This window comes from Chelonia mydas, chromosome 2 (genome assembly GCF_015237465.2).
Source record: "Chelonia mydas isolate rCheMyd1 chromosome 2, rCheMyd1.pri.v2, whole genome shotgun sequence".
In the NCBI taxonomy this organism is placed as follows: Eukaryota; Metazoa; Chordata; order Testudines; family Cheloniidae; genus Chelonia; species Chelonia mydas.
In genome coordinates, this window is record NC_057850.1 from 183,300,221 (window position 1) to 183,320,615 (window position 20,395).

Sequence of the window (20,395 nt, forward strand, 5' to 3'; positions counted from 1 at the left end):
ATGGAAATCAAGAAATAGCTTCAACAGGAATGTCAAGGAATTGTTAAATATAGATAAAAGTTTTAGAACCAAATTCACAGCTGAACGTGCAAGAAATATGTGGTGTAAGTTATGCTCAGCTAGGCTCCTGTCACTCTGCTTTTACCCACTTACTAAAATAGCAATGAATAAGGGAGTCTTAATCGGTGTATTTTGTATGCTGATTGCAGGAAGAAACTGTAAGAATGTGCAAGTTATATAATTGTTACATTTCCTGACACCCTCTTCTTAGCTGCTTTTCTTGCTATAGCTCCTCCCTTCTTGTTCCTTTATATGTGAGATACATCATCTTAGACACCATCTTAGACACAGGCTCAGTGAGCTATTTTCAGGGTCAGAGTTTGATATGTCAGCAGGAACTGGGCAGCAAGACACTGGAGGAAGTAAGTCTGCCTGGAACAGGGGCACCTGAGGATCCAGAGTCAGCTGACACAGCCACCAGAGTCAAAGGGACTGGGCCTAAGCCAGTGGGAGATGTGCTGATTAAGTGCCTCTTTTGACTAGTCTACACCTGTGGCTCTTGTAGAGCCCCAGCTGAGTTTTACAGCTGCTCTACTCTCCTGACAGACCCCCTCAAGGAGGTCAGTGACAGTCTCAAATATCATTAATATTTGTGTTACCATAGCACCTTGAGGCCCCGATCAAGATGAGGGCCAGCTGTACTAGGCTGGGCACATTTGCACAGTAAGAGACTATCCCTACCCCAAACAGCTTGCAATTGGGATAGACAAGACAGACAAAGCGTGGGAGAAAGGAAGTATCATCATCCCCATTTGCAGCTGGAGAACTGAGGCACAGAGAGATTACATGACTTGCTCAAGGTCACCCAGGAAATCTGTAGCAGTTAGGATTTGAACCCACATCACCTGAATCCCAGTCCAGGGCCATGACCATCCTTCCTCTACACTGATGACAGCAGTAACACACATGTCAAGTGGGCTGGAGGAAGGAAGACATTACAACAACTTAGACTCCTTCAGACTTTAGCTCAGCTAGCATCCCCACCTGGCCTTTAGTCTGTACAGTAGGTCCCCCATGGAAGTACAAAACAAGGCCTCCCTCAGAGTGCGCAAAATGTGCTCCCATGCACCCGAAGCCAGTTGAGCTGGTCAATGTGGAGTGGTCAGGACTATGGCTGCAATTCATTCATTCTCACCCTTGCCTTGGGTTTGGTTGCTCCCACTGATGCACTAGGAGGGAGAAGTCCCTGGGCTGAGCTGGTCACAGCTAATTTAGTGTCAGTTAAAATGGCTTTTGTAGCAAGTTGCAGTCATGGCACTGGACATTTCTGGTTTGTTCTGCATTAGCTGCTGTGTGAGCAGACAGATGCTAAAAGTCAGACAGACATTTACACAGGATCCAAGGATCCAACTACTTACCCCAAAGGATAAAAAAAAAGATAAAGAACATCATTTGTTCAGCATTGTAGTGAGGCGGAGTGGCCTCCCACTGAGCCAGAGGAGTAGGAACCACTCTCTGATCTTGGTGGGTGGAGCCAGGCTGGGCTTGTTCCTCCCGTTGGAAGCTAAGAGGCAGGACAGGAAGTATAAAAGTGGAGCCTTTAATTCAGTTGAGTCTGAGCCAGTAAAGGGAGCAGATGTCTCCAGGCCCCTGCAGATCCCCGGAGCGGAACCTGTGCTGCGCCACGCCCTGCTCCTGGAAGAGAGTGATCCCGGAGAAGAGCTGCCAGGACTGCCATTCACCTGTACCCCAAAGAGACTGAGCCACGGATACCTTACAGTGGGAGAGTAGGAAGTAGCCCAGGGACAGCCAGTATAGTCCGGTTGTGTTGCTGCTTCAACATCGGTCAATGTGTTTTGGGCAGATCCCCAGTGACACAGTGGCGGAACACTCCCCCACTGTTGGGGCCCTGGGCTGGGACCCAGTGGAATAGGGTGGGCTCAGGTCCCCCTACCCCTGGCTGCCAGCCCCATCCCTGGGGTGGCAGCCTCACCACCTTAGGCCAAAATGCCTGCATTTGTCTGCCGTCTACCTGAGCCAAGACGTCTTACAAATGGCTGTCTTCAGGGTCAGAGACACCCCCTTCCCCCCGAGCCCCAAGACTGTTTGTTCTGCCCTGCCTGAGGGACAAAGCCCTAACACTGTTTGTGGTTCCACCCTGCCTGAGGGCCTGAGCCCCAAGACTTTTTGTGGCTCCGCCCTGCACAAGGGACTGGGCCCATAGACTTTGTTCTGCCCTGCCCAAGGGATGGGACCCGACTATTTGGTTAATCTGCCCTGCCTGAGGTCCAGAGCCCCAAGACTGTTTGTTTGCTATGCTCTATCCTGCTAGAGGGGTCTCGGCCCCACCTCTTGAATCGCTAATCATCTGGAACTGGGCGGTGCCCCAATGATGTAGTGTGATGGAGTGGCCTCCCACTGAACCAATGGGAGAGGAATGACTACAAAACAACTGCAAGCATGAAGAAACACCAAGCTGTTTAGGCTTAATAGAACTGCACATGAAGTGGAGGGTTGCTTTGGTTTACCTCACAGGCAACCCAAGCCACAGATAAAAAAGCAGCCAGAGATTCACCTAACTCAGTGTCCTGGAGCCATACACCCTCCTAGACCCACATTGAACACTTTCCAGGAGTTGCTAATGTCTTAGGAGCCACACATTCACCTGGGGCCACCAATGCAGTGACTGACAGACTGACTCAAAAAGGAGCTACAGCCACTAGTAAGTGCGCAGTTCTCTCCTATCCTCTCCCTGGCACGAGGGATAAGATTTTGCTGTTTAATTTCCACATGCTGCTGCGGTGGAGATGAGTCTTTGTGACACACCACGTCTCCTGGCGAGCAGTAAGTTCAGTTTTTAACTCATCCTTTTGTAATGACTTTTTACTGTTTACTTGAAAATATTTACGGTTAAAAGTAATTGCTGGGGTGCCCAAGGCTGCTGCAGTCAGCCCAGCCAAGCTACCCGTGTGCAGCCCAAAAGGATTTACAGTAACATTTTTGAAATCGATACTGAGAGCAAACAAGACAATCACTAACTAAATGACACCACTGTTACCCCCGGTGTAAATTGCTTTCAGTGGGGTTACTATGAATCATCACCAGTGTGACTGAGGTTAGGCCTTGGCCCTCCGAAAGTAATTTTGTCAGTTACATCTCACCTGGGAGATTCCCACTTGCTTAGAAGATTTTGAATGAACATAATGTGGCAGATGGAGATCACATTGTTTAATTTTGGCTCCGAAAATGACAAATGGTAGTTGAAAAGGGTCAGTTCACAGGTTTTCCCCCCTTCAAACTGCATCATTGCAGAAAAGCAACCAAAAGGGGATCAAATTGATTATGATGAATTATTTTGCTCTGATTGTCTTAACAGCCATCCTAGCCTGCTGCTTGTCACCTCTCAGGTTCGGGGTTTGCTTTAAGAGAATGAGTCAGTATCTTCTTCAACATCTAAAGTGTCTCTAAATATTTGAAATGAAGCTACGGTAAATAATAATAATAAAAAAGTCAACATGAGAGCAGTGTTGCAGCTAACATGTTACACAAGGTTTTTACTTCTTAATTAGGCCAGCATAAATCCAGATAACTCCACCAGCTTCATTGGAATTAACTAGGTTTACAGTGATCATCTCAGAACAGAGTTTGTTCCATTAGTTTACTATTTTTATCTGACACGCTCTGGTGTTAATATTTATGCCTTAGCATTTAGGTGTAGTCTGACTGCCTTATGACTTCTTTGGAGATGAGGATTTTCAATCTGCCTGCTTTTAATAGTGTAAAATTCCCACCCGCATTGTGACAGGTTTCAGAGTAACAGCCGTGTTAGTCTGTATTCGCAAAAAGAAAAGGAGGACTTGTGGCACCTTAGAGACTAACCAATTTATTTGAGCATGAGCTTTCGTGAGCTACAGCTCACTTCACCCGCATTGTGCCATTAGTATAGTTTAGGTATTTATTTTCCTTGTTTGTTTTTTTTAAAAAAGAGGAAAACTGAATGTACGATGTGAGCCTTACCTACGTGTGGGATCACAAATTCAACTAAATGCACCACAGCATATATTTAGGCATAAAAAGAAAGCTATTGAATATATTTTAATGCATAGAATTTCAGGGAACTGCATAAATCTGCATTCCTTTCTTCTATATGTTGTTTAAAAATGTACAGAGCACGTATGTTTTCATTACCTTAAATGTTGTTGTTTTTTAAATCTTTTTTTTAACCTTATCTTGTCAAAGCTCATGTCCTGTATTGAGAAGGATATAAATGAAAAGAGCCCATTTTTAAAATTAAAATTTCTGGAAATTTCCACTACATGCATCTGAAGAAGTGGGTATTCACCCACAAAAGCTTATGCTCCAATACGTCTGTTAGTCTATAAGGTGCCACAGGACTCTTTGCCATTTTTAAAACCTTATTCATAAAGTAACAGATACTCACATAAATAGCACCATGATGACAAAAGGTGGTCGGCCCAGTTCCAAAGTTAGTACTTTTAGAACAAAATCATTTTGAGTTGGGTGAACAAAAAGGATCCAAATAACGCATGAAAGAAGTGTTGTTTTTTGACCTTGGCTAATGAGAAAAACACTGAGTAGATTTTCTTCAAATTTTCCCTTTTGGGCTGAGTACAAGCATAAGTGATTTTAGACCAAAGGATAATGGTAATATATATAAGAGAAAGAGATTGTCGTCTCAATTAATACAGTGCATGGACTGCATGATGGATTACCACCTACCACTAATAAGATCAGGAGAGGTTTTATTAGTCAGCACACATGAGAAACATGTTTTTTTTCTTTATTTTCATGGGAAACTAGCACTTGAACGTTGGTCACAGCCCCTTGGAAAAACCTCTATTTAATGTAACTTTGCTGTTGTGGTCTTCAGTTTTACGTGTCAGCTCCAGCTACACAATGAAACCTATTTGTAGTGTGACCTATTTTCAAAGATGCAGGAACAAGTGACACTCTGAACGTCCTGAGTGATTTTCACTGAACTCCAGACATTTAATTGTACAGATCCAGTGAGTGTATGGTCACACTGTATGAGTTGTATTTAAGGGGAAAACTCTAGGTCTTCTCAGTGTTTGGGATTCCCTCATTGGTGTACAGTTGCACTGGTGCAAACCTCAACTGTAGACAAGGAAAGCCATGATTTGCACTAGCTTAGTTTATTCCTACTTGAATGTAGGATTGTCAATTGGTGCAAATCACAGGTTTCCTTGGGCCCATTCCTGTCCACCCTTGGGTTTTACATGGTTCCTGGCCATCAATGACTAAAATTGAAATTAATCCCAAGTAGAGATCATGGCCTATAGAAAAAGACATTTCCCAGAGGGAACGAAAAAGATTAGATAACCAGTTATTGCAGAAAATTGAGGTGTTTTTAAGCTACAGGCTGTTAGTGAAGACAGGTAGATTTTCTTGTTAGTTGCTACACATAATTTGAGAGATTTTTTTTTCACTCTTGGGCGCTTTTGGAAAGCCAGTTTCAGTATGAACCCAGTATGAACAGCTTATTAAAAAAGAAATAGAATTAATCCTAGCCACCAAAAGAGTTTAACCTGCACAGAGCACTTGAAAAGCTACAGCCAGTATGCTGTTAAAAGCATTAACATATTTAGAGAGGTTTATTTTTTGAAAACTTTCTGTTATCAAAATGAAGCTGCAAATATAACTCAAAACTTCAGGGTCAAATCCTGCTCATCTTACCCACCCACAGAGTTGGACTTCAAAGGGACAACTCATGTGAGGAAGGAGAGTAGGATCTGGCCTGCAGGCTCATAGGAGAAGGCTTTCTGTGAATATTCCTGGGTTTTTACACTCATCTCAGTCTGCCTGAAGGTCTGTATTTTATATGTCACTTACCCACCTTATTCCCTCTCAAGTTCATAGTGTTGTTTTCAAGACTGAATAAAGATCTGACTGCAGATGGCATTTACGAGCATGGTGAGTATAAATCTACTACTGCCGAATAATCTCTCTCTCTTCCCCCCTTTCAGTTTGTGACCAAGGCTATACCATCATTCCCTAGGGCGCTACAACACATTCCCCTGAACATATTCTAGAACTGTGTTGTCCTCTCCAAGCTAGCAATGAACATCTGTTCAGTCATGGATGCTCCCGCCATACCAAATAACTCGGCTCATGCAAACTTGTCGTATGGGTCAGCCAAAAGATGCTGGAAGTGAATTTGCCTGCTGAGCTGAGGATATAACTGTACTTTGCTCTCCTATTGGATCTTCCATCTGAGGATCTTAAACACCTTTGTAAGCTAAGTATTATTGTTTGTAGTTCATAGCAAGGGAGCCAGATCCTCAGCTGATGTAAATGGGCAACTAAGTTAACTTCCTCCTGCTGTCGTTCTCGCCTAGGGAATGAGAAGCAGAGAACTTCATTGATTTACCTAAATTCACATGGCAAGAGCATAGATAAGCCAGCTCCCATACCTGTCATTTAACAGCAGGATCATGCCTATGCCGCACAGATGGGGAAGCATCAGAAGATTCAGGTGCTCACTCTGGAAATAACCTGTTCTTGCAAGACTTCTAGATGCCCAGATTAGAAATGTTGCCATAAAAGGGCACTATCATTTACTTATTTTATATATATATATATATATATATATAAATCAGATATATAGTTATGTAGATAATATGTAAGAAAGAGATGGCCTGATTCTGATGACACACCCATTTTACACAGGCCATTCTCCACTGGGCCAGAGTCTGATCTCTGTCACACTGGTGTAAATCTGCAGTAGCTCCACTGATGCAACACCAGTCCAAGTCAAGTCAGAAAATGGCTGATTGATTCCAGTGCAGTTATTCTGTATTTACAGAGTTTAAGCAAGAGGAGACAGCCCTAGAGGGTCCTTTTTGGAGTAAAAGTTCTCATACACCAAAAAGATCACCAGAGTGATGTGTCTGCCATGAAATTTTAGCCTTGTGCCTGTTTTTCCTAGAATCTGTTGGCTAGGTTCTTTGTTGATCTCACTTTCCTCTGGGCACAGCAGAGAGAGGGAAGCCACAAGGTTGCCTGTTCTAGGTCCCTGATTATGGGTCTGGTTCTACCCTGGCTCCATCCCTGTCTGATGTAAACTGCACTGGCTGGCTATGGGACCATCTGTATTGCCAGACTGCAAGACACATCAGCTATAGTCCTTCCGGGTACCTCCCAACCCTGACACACCAGCTATGCTGGGTGGTGCAGAGTTGTGGGGAAACGGCATACTGGCTTTACATCCATGGGGAGCTGCCTGCCATGGAAGAATCCCCAATAGGTCAGAGTTGATTTAGGGCTTTCAGGCTGTCACAAACATTCTGAGTTGAAGGAGAAAACATTTCTTGTGGGTGAAAGAGAGATGTCAGAATCTCACTTCCAAGCAATGAGTTATGGAACTATGAAAAAATTCCATCTTCACTGTTTCTTATTTAATTATTTTGTAAGCATGTAGTTAACCTGATGTTCCCCTGCAGACCACTCAGAACTACTCGGCAAACCTGGATTATTATACGAGTTCTAGTTCTGTTTTGCTGCCATATGACAACCCGTTTAACCACACAGACGTCATTTGTGAAAAAGGTCACGCCTGGCAGTTTGCTCAAACTTTCCTGCCAGCATTTTTCTGGATTGTCTTCTCCATTGGCACCATGGGTAATGCCTTAGTGATCCTCGTCTACTGGAAATACAGATACAGAAAGAGCATCACTGACAGATACCTGCTGCACCTGGCCATTGCTGATCTGCTCCTTCTTCTCACTCTCCCTTTCTGGGCAAAAGCTGCTTCAGATGGCTGGATCTTTAAGAATTTCATGTGTAAAATTGTCAATAGCATGTACAAGATCAGCTTCTACAGCTGTATGTTGTTTCTGACATGCATTAGTTTTGACAGGTACATTACAATTGTCCAGGCCATGAAAGCTAAGAACTCTAAACGAAAAAGCCTTCTGCGCAGTAAACTAGTTTGCTTTGGTATTTGGCTGACTGCAATAAGCTTATGCATCCCAGAAATAGTATACAGTGAATCTAAGCAAGTTAGTGATACAACTGTTTGCAAGATGGTATACCCTACCACAGTTACCCGAACCATCAAAGTTACTATCCTAGCTTTGAAAATCACAATAGGATTCCTCCTTCCTCTCTTTGTCATGGTTACTTGTTATGCTTCTATAATTCATACCCTTCTTCAAGCGAAAAGATCCCAAAAGCACAAATCATTAAAGATCATCATCATGATTATCATAGCTTTCCTCCTCTCCCAGTTGCCCTACAACAGCATTTTGCTGGTCAAAACCATTGACACCTACACCATGGTCATATATGACTGCAAAACCTCTGACAACATTGACCTTGGATTCCAGATAACTCAGTGCATCGCCTTCCTTCACAGCTGCCTGAACCCCTTCCTCTATGTGTTTGCTGGGGAGAGATTCCGTAAAGCCCTCTTTAAAATTCTGGAGGATACGTTTCACTGCACTGGTAAGAGCCGAGAACAGAGCTCTTTCGTATATGATAGCCAAGATGGGAGCTCAAATAAGTCCTCTGCATTACTGGGACAATGATAAATCAGGGTCTCTCTCACTTTGAGCTTTCACCCAAATTTCTCACTCACATCCAACTGCTCCTTTTGAAATCAATGGGAGTCTGGCCAGAGGAATGCAGTGCTATATAAGTGATTCTTCTTCCATTCTGAGGGAAAAAGCAAGATCCCTCTCAACGGAGTGAATTTGCATGTTCACATCACAAAGGGCTTGATCCTGCAAAGTGCTGAACATTTTTAACTCCCATAGAAGTCAGTGAGAATTAAGGGTGCTCAGCATCTTCCCCTGAAGCGCTCAGTACCTTGAAAGATCAAGCCCTAGACTTTTGGCTGAAAGAAAGTGAAACTTTTGAAAAGATGCAGAGGAAATAATGTGATGCTGATTGTATGCAGACTGATAATTGAGAGGGGATAAAAAATATTTTAAATTCAGAATAATTGTTTACTTCACCAGAGCTACAGCAGATTTACACCAGTATAAAAGAGAACAGAATTTGGCTCCCACAATGCTTTGCTATTCAGTCTTTGATTTGTAAGTGTACTCTCAGTGAATGCAGATTTAATTTTGTTCCACTTGCAAAGCTGTTACATTGCTAGAATAATGGAATTATCATGGCTTCCTGTTTATTTTTGTCTTTTTAATCACAAACGTGGCCCTTGTGGAACTGCGTTGATTTAGATTATTTTTTCGTAGGTCATTGATTTTAGGGTGAAACTATGTGCACGGTTTGTACCATAATGCTTTGATGTTAGACACTTGCACTATATATACACATAAACAAACATTGCATCGTACAGCACAATTTTTAGAGGGTCGTGGTTGTAATTTTCTAGTAATATGGCATTTGCCTTTTACCCTCTGGTAAAGCGGGATGTAACCAACAAAGTGATACCTGAATGAACCATGGGTTATAAACTGATATATGCTGAGCATAATAAACTGGTTCAGAAAGTGTATCCAGCCTGACGCCTGTAAGGTAGAGAGAGGAAAGGAGTGGATCCTAAGGTGCAGGAACAGTTTAGAGAGACTTCCTCACTCTGGTCACTGGAGATGGGCCAGTCTCACACATTATGCAATTATAATGTCCTGCGCATCTATAGCATCTGTTGCTCAGGGGTGTCAAAAGCACCTAACAGGCATGAATGAATTTAGCCTCTCAATATTCCAAGTGCACAGGGAGACTGTGGCAGAGTCAGAAACGGAATCCAGCTCAGGGTCTCCTGTCTCGCTTTTCGGTGCCATAAACACCATCCTTCTGACTGACAAGATCTGGGCATAAGTGATGCACAGCTTTGCTGTCTGCTCTCTTCTGCTCCCTAACATGCACTAGACTGTATGTCTCTTGGTGGCCATTTTAGTTTTGGTAAGCACTCATGGAAGGAGCTCTTTCAGTGTTATCATGGCTCCAGGACGAGTGCAACAGGCACATGGGTTGAGATTCAGGACCATGTTCCCAGCTAGCCTCCATTCTGAGCAAAATTTTCACACTGACCCATCGGCATGTACAAAGTCTAAATTTTTGTGCACAAAGAAGGCAGCTAGACACACAATGACCTGCTTAGCACATGTGCGGGAAATGGACATACACAGGCAATTTTGAGAGTGCAAGTTTTGAGAATGCTTTGGAAAACATGGCCCTAAAAAGGAAAAAACAACACTTTAGAGTAAATGGCAAGCAAAAGTCCTAAAGGGAGAGCTAAGACAGGGCTTCTGCATAGAAGATGTTGATGATAGAGCCCCATATTGAAAGAAGAAACAACAAAATTGCTGTTTATCCAAGTGATTGGCCTAACAAGGCGGTGAGCATTCCTGCAAGATTCTGGGTGCCCTAAACTATCACAAATTTCAGTGAGCATTGCAGTATTGCAAACCCCAAATGTTCAAAAATCATGAGTCCAGTTCACCAAAAATCATGAGATTGGATTGGCTTTAAAATCACAAGATTATGGAAAAATAACAGATTTGGGGTTCTTTTTACTTGCCTTCTGCTTTTGGAGCCTTTAGGATGCACTGGGGTCACATTTTGAAGCTTTCTCCACAGCCTCAAGAGCTAGAAACTTACTTTTTCTTTAAAAATGAAGGCTGAAATCATCACATAATCACTTGGCTCCAGGAGCTGGGACTTTAAGGAAAACAATAATTATCATGAGACTTATGACAAAATCATCAGAGTTGGCGCTGATTGTGGTCAGCATTGTGCAGGAGTGCTCAGCGCTTTGCTGGATGGAGCCCTAACACGAGGAGAAACAGCATGAAAAGAACATTAACAGACTGATTACTTTTACCACATTAGACAGCAAAGCATGTTATGGAAAATAAATCCTTAGATCATGACTAATTGAAGAGAAGATCTTGCACTAGAGCATATAATAAAACCAGTAATCAACAAATTTTTGAACTACAGTATACAGCCCTTTCTGAGCGTTTGTATATTAAGTTGTTCTAGACAATATAATTATTGTGGTAAACACATTCTAATCATCTGCTTGTTGGGATTTTTTGTTAACAACCACAATCATTTCAAGCATGTTTTTCTTAACTCCCCTTTGCAAACTCACCTATCTCAGGGTAGGGACAGAAATGTGCAAAGGGAAATGACCAATCTCATAGCATTGATCTTTCTGCTTGCTTTTTTTTTTTTTAAATTCTAGTTAAAGTTTTACTTCCCCTGCAAGCTGCCTTCTTAATCCTTAGCCCTGAACAGTAAATGAGCAAACCTTAGGCATTGACTTGATGTCCAGGACAAATGGCCTTCTCTGACAAGAGTTCCAGCTCCAGCCAGCAGCTCCTAGGACTCACCTTGTGAGCACAGTGCTGCTTTCACTGTCTTTTTAGCTCAGCTGTGAGAACCACAGTGAGTTCAGGCTTTGGCTAAAGCAGTGGAATCTTCACGTATGATAGACAGTGCACCGGCTTCCCAAACAGCAAGAAAACCACATTAGCATCTGCCAATCGAAAAATCTACACCAGCAGAGCAAACTATGTAGATAATTACCCATTAGGCATTGATTAGTTCTTTACCACTGTTCTTTACATATCCCCCAGTGTGGGAAAAAAGTGAAAGACTGCACTTCAGAATACCCCCACCTTGTTGCATGTCACTTTCAGTATTACTTTTTTGTCAGCCCTTTGAAGTCTCAAGTCTCCTTTATAGAAATAATGGCTTCTTTTCTGTGTGGTATTTGGTGAACCATGTTCCTGAGTAATTGATACGTGAAGCGTTTTGAGTGTTCTGAAATCTAATCTGAATTTTCTCACGGTTTCTCAGATAGAAAGGTTGTGACCTGGTCATGCTACTTTGCCTATGAGTTACTTTTTGGATATTTTTGTATTCTCATCGGAAGATTTTGAAGCTATGATAGCCTAATGCACTATACAGAAATAGGACAACTAGATTCTCAGCTACATGACTGTGATGCAGGCAGGCCAGATGTCAGCTCTTGCCCAGGCTGCTGGTATTAGCTATGAACCGAGAAACTCCTACTGGAGACCAGAGCAGTTCACTTATGTGTTAATGTTACTCAAAATAGGTAAAACTGTTATAAGAATGTAAGAGTGTTTATAGTATATTTGTAAGTTGCTGATGCATTCATCTTATTTGTAATGGCTGTATTCCATGCTGTAAGGAAATATGCAAGTTTTGCTTTATAACGTGAAAATGTTTGCTCTGAACTTGTGAACCCAGATGGGAAGAGTGTTTCCCTCCAGCCCATCCAGAACTGTCAAAATCAGATGGGTCATCAAGGAGCATTGTAATATAAAGGACTGGTTAATGGCCGTATCGCACCTTGGAAATGCTGTGTGCACAGAAGCTTGTCCTATGGACTTGGAGGAAATACAACAAAGACACAGGAAAATTTTCCATCTCTTTGCTATTTGAACTCTCACAGGGCCAGAGACACCAACTGAAGCCAAAGTTCCCCAGGGGCTACCCCTTCGGTCACCCTGAAAGACACTTTTAACTGACAGATCTCTGTCACTCTTAGGATTTAGATTGCAACTCATCTGTGTATATGTTTGCTCGCTTTAACCTGTAAATAACTCGTTTCTTTTTCCTAGTCAATAAACCTTTAGATGATTTATTACAGGACTGGCTACAGGGGTTGTCTTTGGTGTAAGCATAGGCGGTGCATGAGTCCTCTGTTTGGGGAGGCTCACATGTGAGTGCTGGAAGCCACCTAGAAGTTGGGGGGCCACCAGCACGTGGACCTTGGTCCTTTCCCCACTCCACTTCTTCCCCCCGAGACCCCCCCATCACTCCGCCTCTTCCCACCCTCATCCCTGAGGCCCCTCCACCCACTGCTTGCTCCTCTCTGTCCCCTCCCCAAGGGCCCTCCTGTCTGCCGCTTGCTCCTCTCTACCTCCTTCCTGGAACGGGGTTGGGGGACACTCTGGGGCCATGACCCTATCACTTTTTCCTGCCTTAGGTGAGTGACAGGGGGAGGGGACAGAGAGGAGTGAGCAGGGGACGGGGGGAGGCCTCTAGGGGAGAGGCAGAGCAGGGGGGAAGAGGCGCAGCGAGGGAGGGGCAGAACACAGCTCCCCCGCCCCTTTCTATGGAGCTTCACTTCTGGTGCTCCAAAGGCAGTGTCTGGCTGGCGCGCCTCTGGAGGGGTCACCTGCACTGCATCAGCAGCATTTCCCCCCTGCATGGCTGGCCTTTTCTGGGGGAGGCTTAGCCTCCTCTGGCTTTTTATACGTGCTGCCCATGGATGTAAGATCTAGGGTTCCAATGGATCTGAGGCAAGTGACTGGTCTCTTGGGCCTGGAAACAACCTGGGTATTGTGTGATTTTTGGTGTAAGTGACCATTTTTCACGAAATCCAGTTTGCCCGGGAGGCAAGATAGACTGGAGAGTTGAAGGGGACTCTCTGTGACTCCCTGATGAGACTCTCATAGTGATCCAGGAGTTCATATTTGTTACTGAGGGCAGGTTTACACAGCATTACTTTGGTATAACTACGTCTCTGAGGGGTGTGAAAATCCACACCCCGGAGTAATATAGTTATATCAACCTCAGCGCTGATGTACCCAGGGCTACGTCGGCAGGAGGGCTTCTCCTGCCAACATACCGCCTTGCAGGGAAGTGGATTAGACTCTCTTCATTAAAGCACAACGGTGGCGCAGCTGAATCAGTGCAGCATTTTAAGTATAGACTCGCCCTCAGTTGGTGAAATCTAATTTAGAGAATATACGACCAGTTTGGGGTGTCTGCCCTGTTTTTGACAGTTTGCCCTGACATCGACACTTATGGTCATAAGCCACTCCAGACAGCGTGACAGGGACTTTGCCATAATTTGGATGCAAAGGTCTAGAAAAACTTCCCTGCTTAGCACCTATCCATCACATTTTTTCGTAAAAGTGTCCTATCTCCAAGTCTCAGTCAGCCAGAATACTCAATTGATTTCACTGGGGCTTTTGCCTGAATAAAGACAGGTAAGAACTATGAGCTAGATTCTGCTCCCAGTTACAACAAAAGAAATCTGGGGTAGCTCCACTGGATTTACACTAGGGTAACAGAACAGAACTCTGAGTAGGATTTGGTGCACTGAATTTTGTCTGATGAAACAAAATAGGAAAAAGAGAATAATTAAAAATATCTGTAGGCTCTGGGCTGCTTAAAATTTGGTGTTACAGAAAGAAACGTTTCCATCAGATGGGCCAAATTCAGAACCATTCACAAGGGGCCCAGTGAGTTGAGTGCACACGAGGGCAGAATTTGGCCAATATCGTGTATATGCTTGGTGGTGTAGTTTCAGCTCTCTGCATCATGACTGTTGTTCGCTTCTCTCACGGGTTTCCCCCTACAACCAGGCTAATTCCTGTGTAGTTTTAGTAGGTGCTCGATTCATAAGGATTACACAGCACAGACAAAATTAAACACTTGATCTAATTTGGCACAGACTCACCTGTCACAGCCAGGTTTGCTGACTCACTCACCTGTTACACCAGTCTGACAAGATTCCTTTGAGGAAGTGGGAAAATCTCTGAGGAGAGCCCCAGTTGTTTTCCATCCCATGTATGGTCCTTCACTGATGCATTGCTATCTGTGGTGATGTAGTTCCTTCTCACCCACTTGAACATACACTTGTGCCATTCAAATTGATGCCCCCCCCCAACACGTACCATAGTCATCCCCTCCATTATTTCATTGTAGGATAAAGCCAAAATTTTCAAATGTGGGTGCCTGAAGTTAGGTTCCTATTTCCATATATGGACACCTACACATGTGGCCTGATTTTCAAAAGCTTGCATGGAAGCTCCTGGGTGCTCAGCACTTTTGAAATCAAGCCACTTAATATCAGTGCTTAAATGTGCTTTTAAGGATATATCTACACAGCCACCAGCAGCGAGCCTCTAAACCTGTGTCGACAGACTTGGGCTCACACTACAAATAGCTGTGTAGCAGCACTTTGAAGTTGTGGCCTTCAGAATCTGAGCTCCATCCCAAACTGCCATGTCTACATAGCTATTTTTAGCACAGCAGCATGAGCCCTACAAGCCCAAGTCTGTTGACCCAGGCTCAGAGACTCATTTCCACAGGCTGTGTAGATTTATCCTAAGAGGCTAACTTTAGACACCCAGGTTTCAAAATCTTGGCCTATATCACTTTTACTTCTGACCACCAAAGCCAAAAGGGGAAATTAAAAGCAATGCGTCAGAACACTTAAATCAATGGAGAAGTACTGGAGAGGAACTTGGCCCAGTGGCCTTCATGAGCCACAGGAGTAAGGGGTAGGCTGGGTTTCCCAGGATCATTATGGGCATTTCCACATCCCCTATTGGAATCTTCTGGGCTGGAAAAATAGACCCTACATGCAGATTTCTATATAGGCCAGTGTTCCTGAAGATGCATGCATCATTCACCTTCCCTGACCATCCTGCGTTGATGTCACTGAAACTACTCCAGTGATCCACCAGCACCTGCAATACCATAGAGAAGTATCCCTTTCTGTTGATGTACTCCATTGCAAGGTGGTTTGGGGCCAAAATTGGGATGTGTGCGCCATCTGTCACCCTGCTGCAGTTAAGGAATCTCAGTGCTGCAAAGCCATCCACTATTTCCCGCACATTACCCAGAATCACCGTGCTTCATAGCAGGACACGATGAATGGCCCTGCACACTTGCATCACCGCAAACCCCACCATGGACTCCCCAACTCCAAACTGATTTGTGACTCACTGGTAGCAGTTTGGAGCTGCCAGATTCCACACAGCGATCGCCACATGCATTTCCACTGTTGGGGCAGCTCTCATTTTGGTGTCCTTGCACCGCAGGGTGCGGGTGAGCGCCGCACAGAGTTCAAGGAACATGATTTTGGGCGTACGAAAGTTCTGCCGCCACTGCTCATCATCCCAGACATGCATCACAATCTGACCCCACCACTTGGTGGGTGTTTCCCGAGTCCAATAGCGACGGTCCACCGTGTGCAGCTGCTGTGAATGCCAACACCAGTCTTGAATTGTTTCTTTCTATAGCATACAGCAGGGCAGGCACCACAAATTCCTCTTCAGATTTGCAGCTCATGAAATACTGCAGGATCAGCTGCTCATGTTCATAACTCATCACAAGACTGGAGAGCAGTGCAGGATCCATGCTTTCAGGCAGAGATAGCGAGCGCAAAGTTTACCAGGACAGTTGAAAAATGGCACAAAACATAGTTGGAAGCCCTTGGAATTATGGAATGGAGAAAACTGCATCATGGGATGGCGAACCCGCCCCCACAATGCACTGTGACCCATTCCCATAACTAGCGGGAGAAGGTGGCGATGTGCACTGAGGGATAGCTACCTATGGTGCATTGCTCTCTCTGTTGGTGCTAGAGCACCAACTGTGGATGCGCCCCACTGACATGTTCATCGTGTGAACATGCACAAGCAATGTCATTACAGTGGCTTATGATCATTGATGTAACTTAAGGAGACTTAACTCTGTATTGTAGACATGGCCCAGGAGTTTTTCTTGCTTAAAAACAGATTGCATGGTAGTGACACTGACAGACAGGTCACCTGGTGTGTGACAACCTAACAGGATACTGAAATGGTAAACGGGACCATTTCTTGTAGACAGTAACAAAGCCATGTTAAGTAGACTTGAATCTTAAATTGTTTGCCTGTATTGTTAGAGAATTAAGAGTAGATGCTAAGTGTATTTGTCTGTGTTTACCTATATCTTCTTAGAAGTTTAACAATGTGATCTAATTAGCCTGTAGATGGTAAAATCCTGTTCCTGTCTTTTAATGTTTCATTACTGTATTCTATTGACTCAAGGTCAAAGATATAAGATACTGCAGGAAATAATAATATTACTTACACTGTCTTCCGCTTAATTGTCTGATATAATGAACTGTCTTAGTAATTTGAATGGCTGTTGCTTAATGTATTGTCTGAGAAAGGACCCATTGACTAGAGATCAAACATAGTAGAATTACCTGTCAGCACCCTGCTTGCTTCAACTATAAAAGAAGCTTCAGGCCTGATCCTTTTTATCTCAGGTCTGCTTAAACTTTGACAGGGAAGGTCTAAGCCATAAGACAGGTCTCCAGGTTTACTCTGGATTTACCCTGGAATTCTCATGGAAGAATTTGAACAAACTCTGCACCTGGACTGCCTATTGGACTATAACCTTTTAAATTGAATCCAGTAAGACTTTTATGAATCAGCAGCCTCACCATCTCTGCTATGAAACTGACCTAAGGACTTAATACACATTTCTATGTATATTGATCTCTTAACCATCTATAACTCTCTTTTTTTCTTTTATTAATAAATCTTAAATTTAGTTAATAAGGATCAGCTGTAAGCATGTATTTGGGTGAGATCTGAAATATTAATTGACCTGGTGGGCAATGTGTCCGGTCTTTTGGGATTGGTAGAACTATAAGTATGGTGAATAAGGTTTTCCATAACCCGTCACTATATTAGGCCATGTCTGCACTAGCACTTCTGTTGGCAAAACTTTTGTTGCTCAAGAATGTAAAAAAAAAAAAAAAGACATAAGTTTTGCCAGCTTAACCACTCATGTGCACACCCCATGTCAGTGGCAGACAATCTCAAAATGGAGCAAAGGCATGCACTGAAGCTTCACAACTTCATCATTTTACAAAGCTTTAAATTCTTTTGTGCAATATGTCAGCAAGTTTTCATCAACCAATACTCAGTAACATTTATAGAAATTTAAATGAACACTGTCAAGTTTTGAAAAGAAAGAAAAGAAAAAGAAAACAATTAAATTCTACCCTATGCAGAGTAAACCCTGATGGGAGAGAATCATTAGTCACATCCTCTGACTCCCCAGCAAAAACACCTGCACATTACTGTTACTGCTACCTAAATATGTGTAAATCCTTGAGGCTAGTAACGGGCATTGTGTTGTTAGGTAACTGGCTTGTGTTGTGCTGTAATGTGTACCCTCTTTGTAATAAAAGTACCACTCACTTTTCTCTCATTTCCATTGCTGCTGATCATCAGTTCTTAAAGGACCAACGTCAACAAAGCACTTAAGCATGTGCTTAACGTGAGGTACATGAGATGTCCCATTAACACCAATGGAATTACTTATGTGCTTAAAGTTAAGCATGTGCATAAATACTTTGTTGAATTGGGCCCTATGACACTTGACTGATGGCTGTTCTTGTTACATCTTTCTGGACTATTTGTTTTTTGTTTGCTGCGTTTTCCATTAGGGGGCTGCTTTGCCTCCATTTATTAATGGAGGAATGGAAAACCAGATAGGTTAACAGGTTGTCACTATCCTCATTGCAGAGCACCTTGGCCTGATATGTAGCAACACTCCAGTCTTGTGGATTGCATGGTTAGATTCCTGTTCAGTTTAAACAGCACCATAAACATTAATTAAGAATATTTCATCCAACGTTAACAGTATAAATCTCCTGTTTCTAAATACATTATCTGTAAAACCCTTGTATTGGCTTAAAAATAGCTTTTTTAAAACTATGAACTGGAGCCCCCTTTTTTGCCTCTGCAACACCCCAAAGATCAAAGGGGCTACAAAGCCACCTGACTGGAGCAGCTGGGGATTGCCCAAGTGGCTGTTGTGGAGCTGCCACCCCCTCTTAGCCACATCTCCATTTGATGTAGGGGGTGTGGCCAGAGCACAGGGCATACTCTGGTGCTCCCCCCAGTCAGTATAACAGCCCACTAGGGACCGTTACAAGCCAAAGTAATTTAGAAGAGCCCAGAGTCTACTCTACATTATACCAAGGGGCAAACCAGCCCCCGGTAGTTTGATGCACTGGTGCAGCTGAAGCTCTGGGATATTGGCTTTTTTCAATTGGAAAACACTTTTTTAAAAAAAAACAACCTGCATTTCTCATTTGTATATCAGCTTTATTAATAACATAACTGACAACCTCAGCACAGCTCTGATAATAAGAGTTTTGTTAATAATTTTGTGCTTTGGATGCTGGATGGCTGCTTTTCAGCGTTGCCAACACTTACAGTTTTTAATGTTTTTCTTAAAGTCCCAGCTGCCGGAATCATGGTTTTGCAGGAGAATCTCAGCTTTCCTATTTTTTAAAAAGAGTTCCTACCCCTCATTCTTGCAGAGAAAAGTGTGAAAATATGAAATAAGTGCACCCTACAGGCTCAAAAATGAAAAGGTAAATAAAAAGCCCAGCATTTATTTTTTTTGAACAAATCTCATGATTTCTAAACCAAAGTCATGATTTTTATTTCGGGGGCAGGGGGCAGATACAGGTTTTTGAGTGTTTGAGGTTAGCAGTACTGGGTTTTGCAGCATCTATTCTAGGCCCTACATAAACAACACATTTAAAAAGATCTTTGCAACAGATAGATTTTAAAAAGAGACAGAGAAAAAGAGAAAATCCAGAGGCCACCCTCTATCAGATTATTTGTTACATACTATAGATCACAGTTTGGCCTAACATTTGACAGTGTCCCTTTAACTTATGTTTGGCATTTTAAGAAAAATATCTTAGTGAAATTAGTATTCTAACTAAACAGTAGCAAGATGCTTTTAAAATCACACCTAAAAGTTTAAGGATAATTGCAGTGGATTTCAGTTAAACATCCATTATGTTGCATAATGTAGTGTTCCACTTTTAAATATTAAATAAGCTCTCATTGCCTAAATAAGAATAAAACATAACCTCAGCAATAATAATAATAATAAAATAATATGCTGGTAAATAATGAAATTGTCAGTGCATAATTTTTTTTATTACTTATGTGCTAATAACTTTAATCTCTGTTCTATCTTGATTAGAATCTTTTGAATTTAGTTGTATTTTCAGCAGTATAGAGCTCTGTTGTGACCGTCTGTGACCTCTCTGTTTCTACAAACACAAGGAGCTTGAATTTTTCTTTCACATCTTCCGACGGCACTTTACATGTAGTACCAATATGGTAACAAAGATGAACTGGATAGTCAACTAAATGGAATGTCTTGAGATGAGTCATTATCCTAGCAGGTTAACATACGGCCCAATCCAAAGCTTGTTGAAATCAACAAGAGGATTTACATTTATTTCAGTGGGCTTTGGATTGGGGCCATAGCAATCCAAGGGTCCATCCCCTTTCATTGCCGTTTACAATAGCAATAATGACCTCAGCAATACGGATTAGCGGCCTTCAGCGGTACCTTGGACTGTGGATTCCTTTCCTTTCAGATGATCATTAATCCCCAGGAAATGTCCTGTGCTTTTATCATTATTGGTTAAGTGACCAGCACCTCAGTACTTACAATCAGCATGAACAGTCTGTGCCTTCACAGCATCAGTGCTATCCCAATCAAACAGAATCCATTGGGGTGGGGAATGGGACCAGAAAAATATACACACCCATTTGAACCTCAATCCTTCTGCCAA

The 20,395-nt window shown here is 42.9% G+C and overlaps 1 protein-coding gene and 1 long non-coding RNA gene across 4 annotated transcripts in view; one reads left to right on the plus strand and one right to left on the minus strand.

Annotated features, from left to right (window-relative positions):
- LOC119565379 overlaps positions 1-20,395 on the minus strand; it is a 99,255-nt gene that overhangs the window by 34,334 nt on the left and 44,526 nt on the right. The gene's annotated exons all lie outside the window — the stretch shown is intronic.
- CCR9 (C-C motif chemokine receptor 9) lies at positions 1,844-12,633 on the plus strand. 3 transcript variants are annotated; one of them, XM_037890252.2, is made up of 3 exons: positions 1,844-2,844; positions 5,892-5,952; positions 7,482-12,633. In XM_037890252.2, exons 2-3 carry the CDS (start codon positions 5,935-5,937, stop codon positions 8,565-8,567), a joined length of 1,104 nt encoding a protein of 367 aa, XP_037746180.1. In that variant the 5' UTR covers positions 1,844-2,844; positions 5,892-5,934; the 3' UTR covers positions 8,568-12,633. The 3 variants fall into 3 exon arrangements, with proteins under 3 accessions (XP_037746180.1, XP_043396726.1, XP_043396727.1); XM_043540791.1 differs by having other exon boundaries at positions 1,844-2,722; XM_043540792.1 differs by having other exon boundaries at positions 1,848-2,844; positions 6,038-12,633.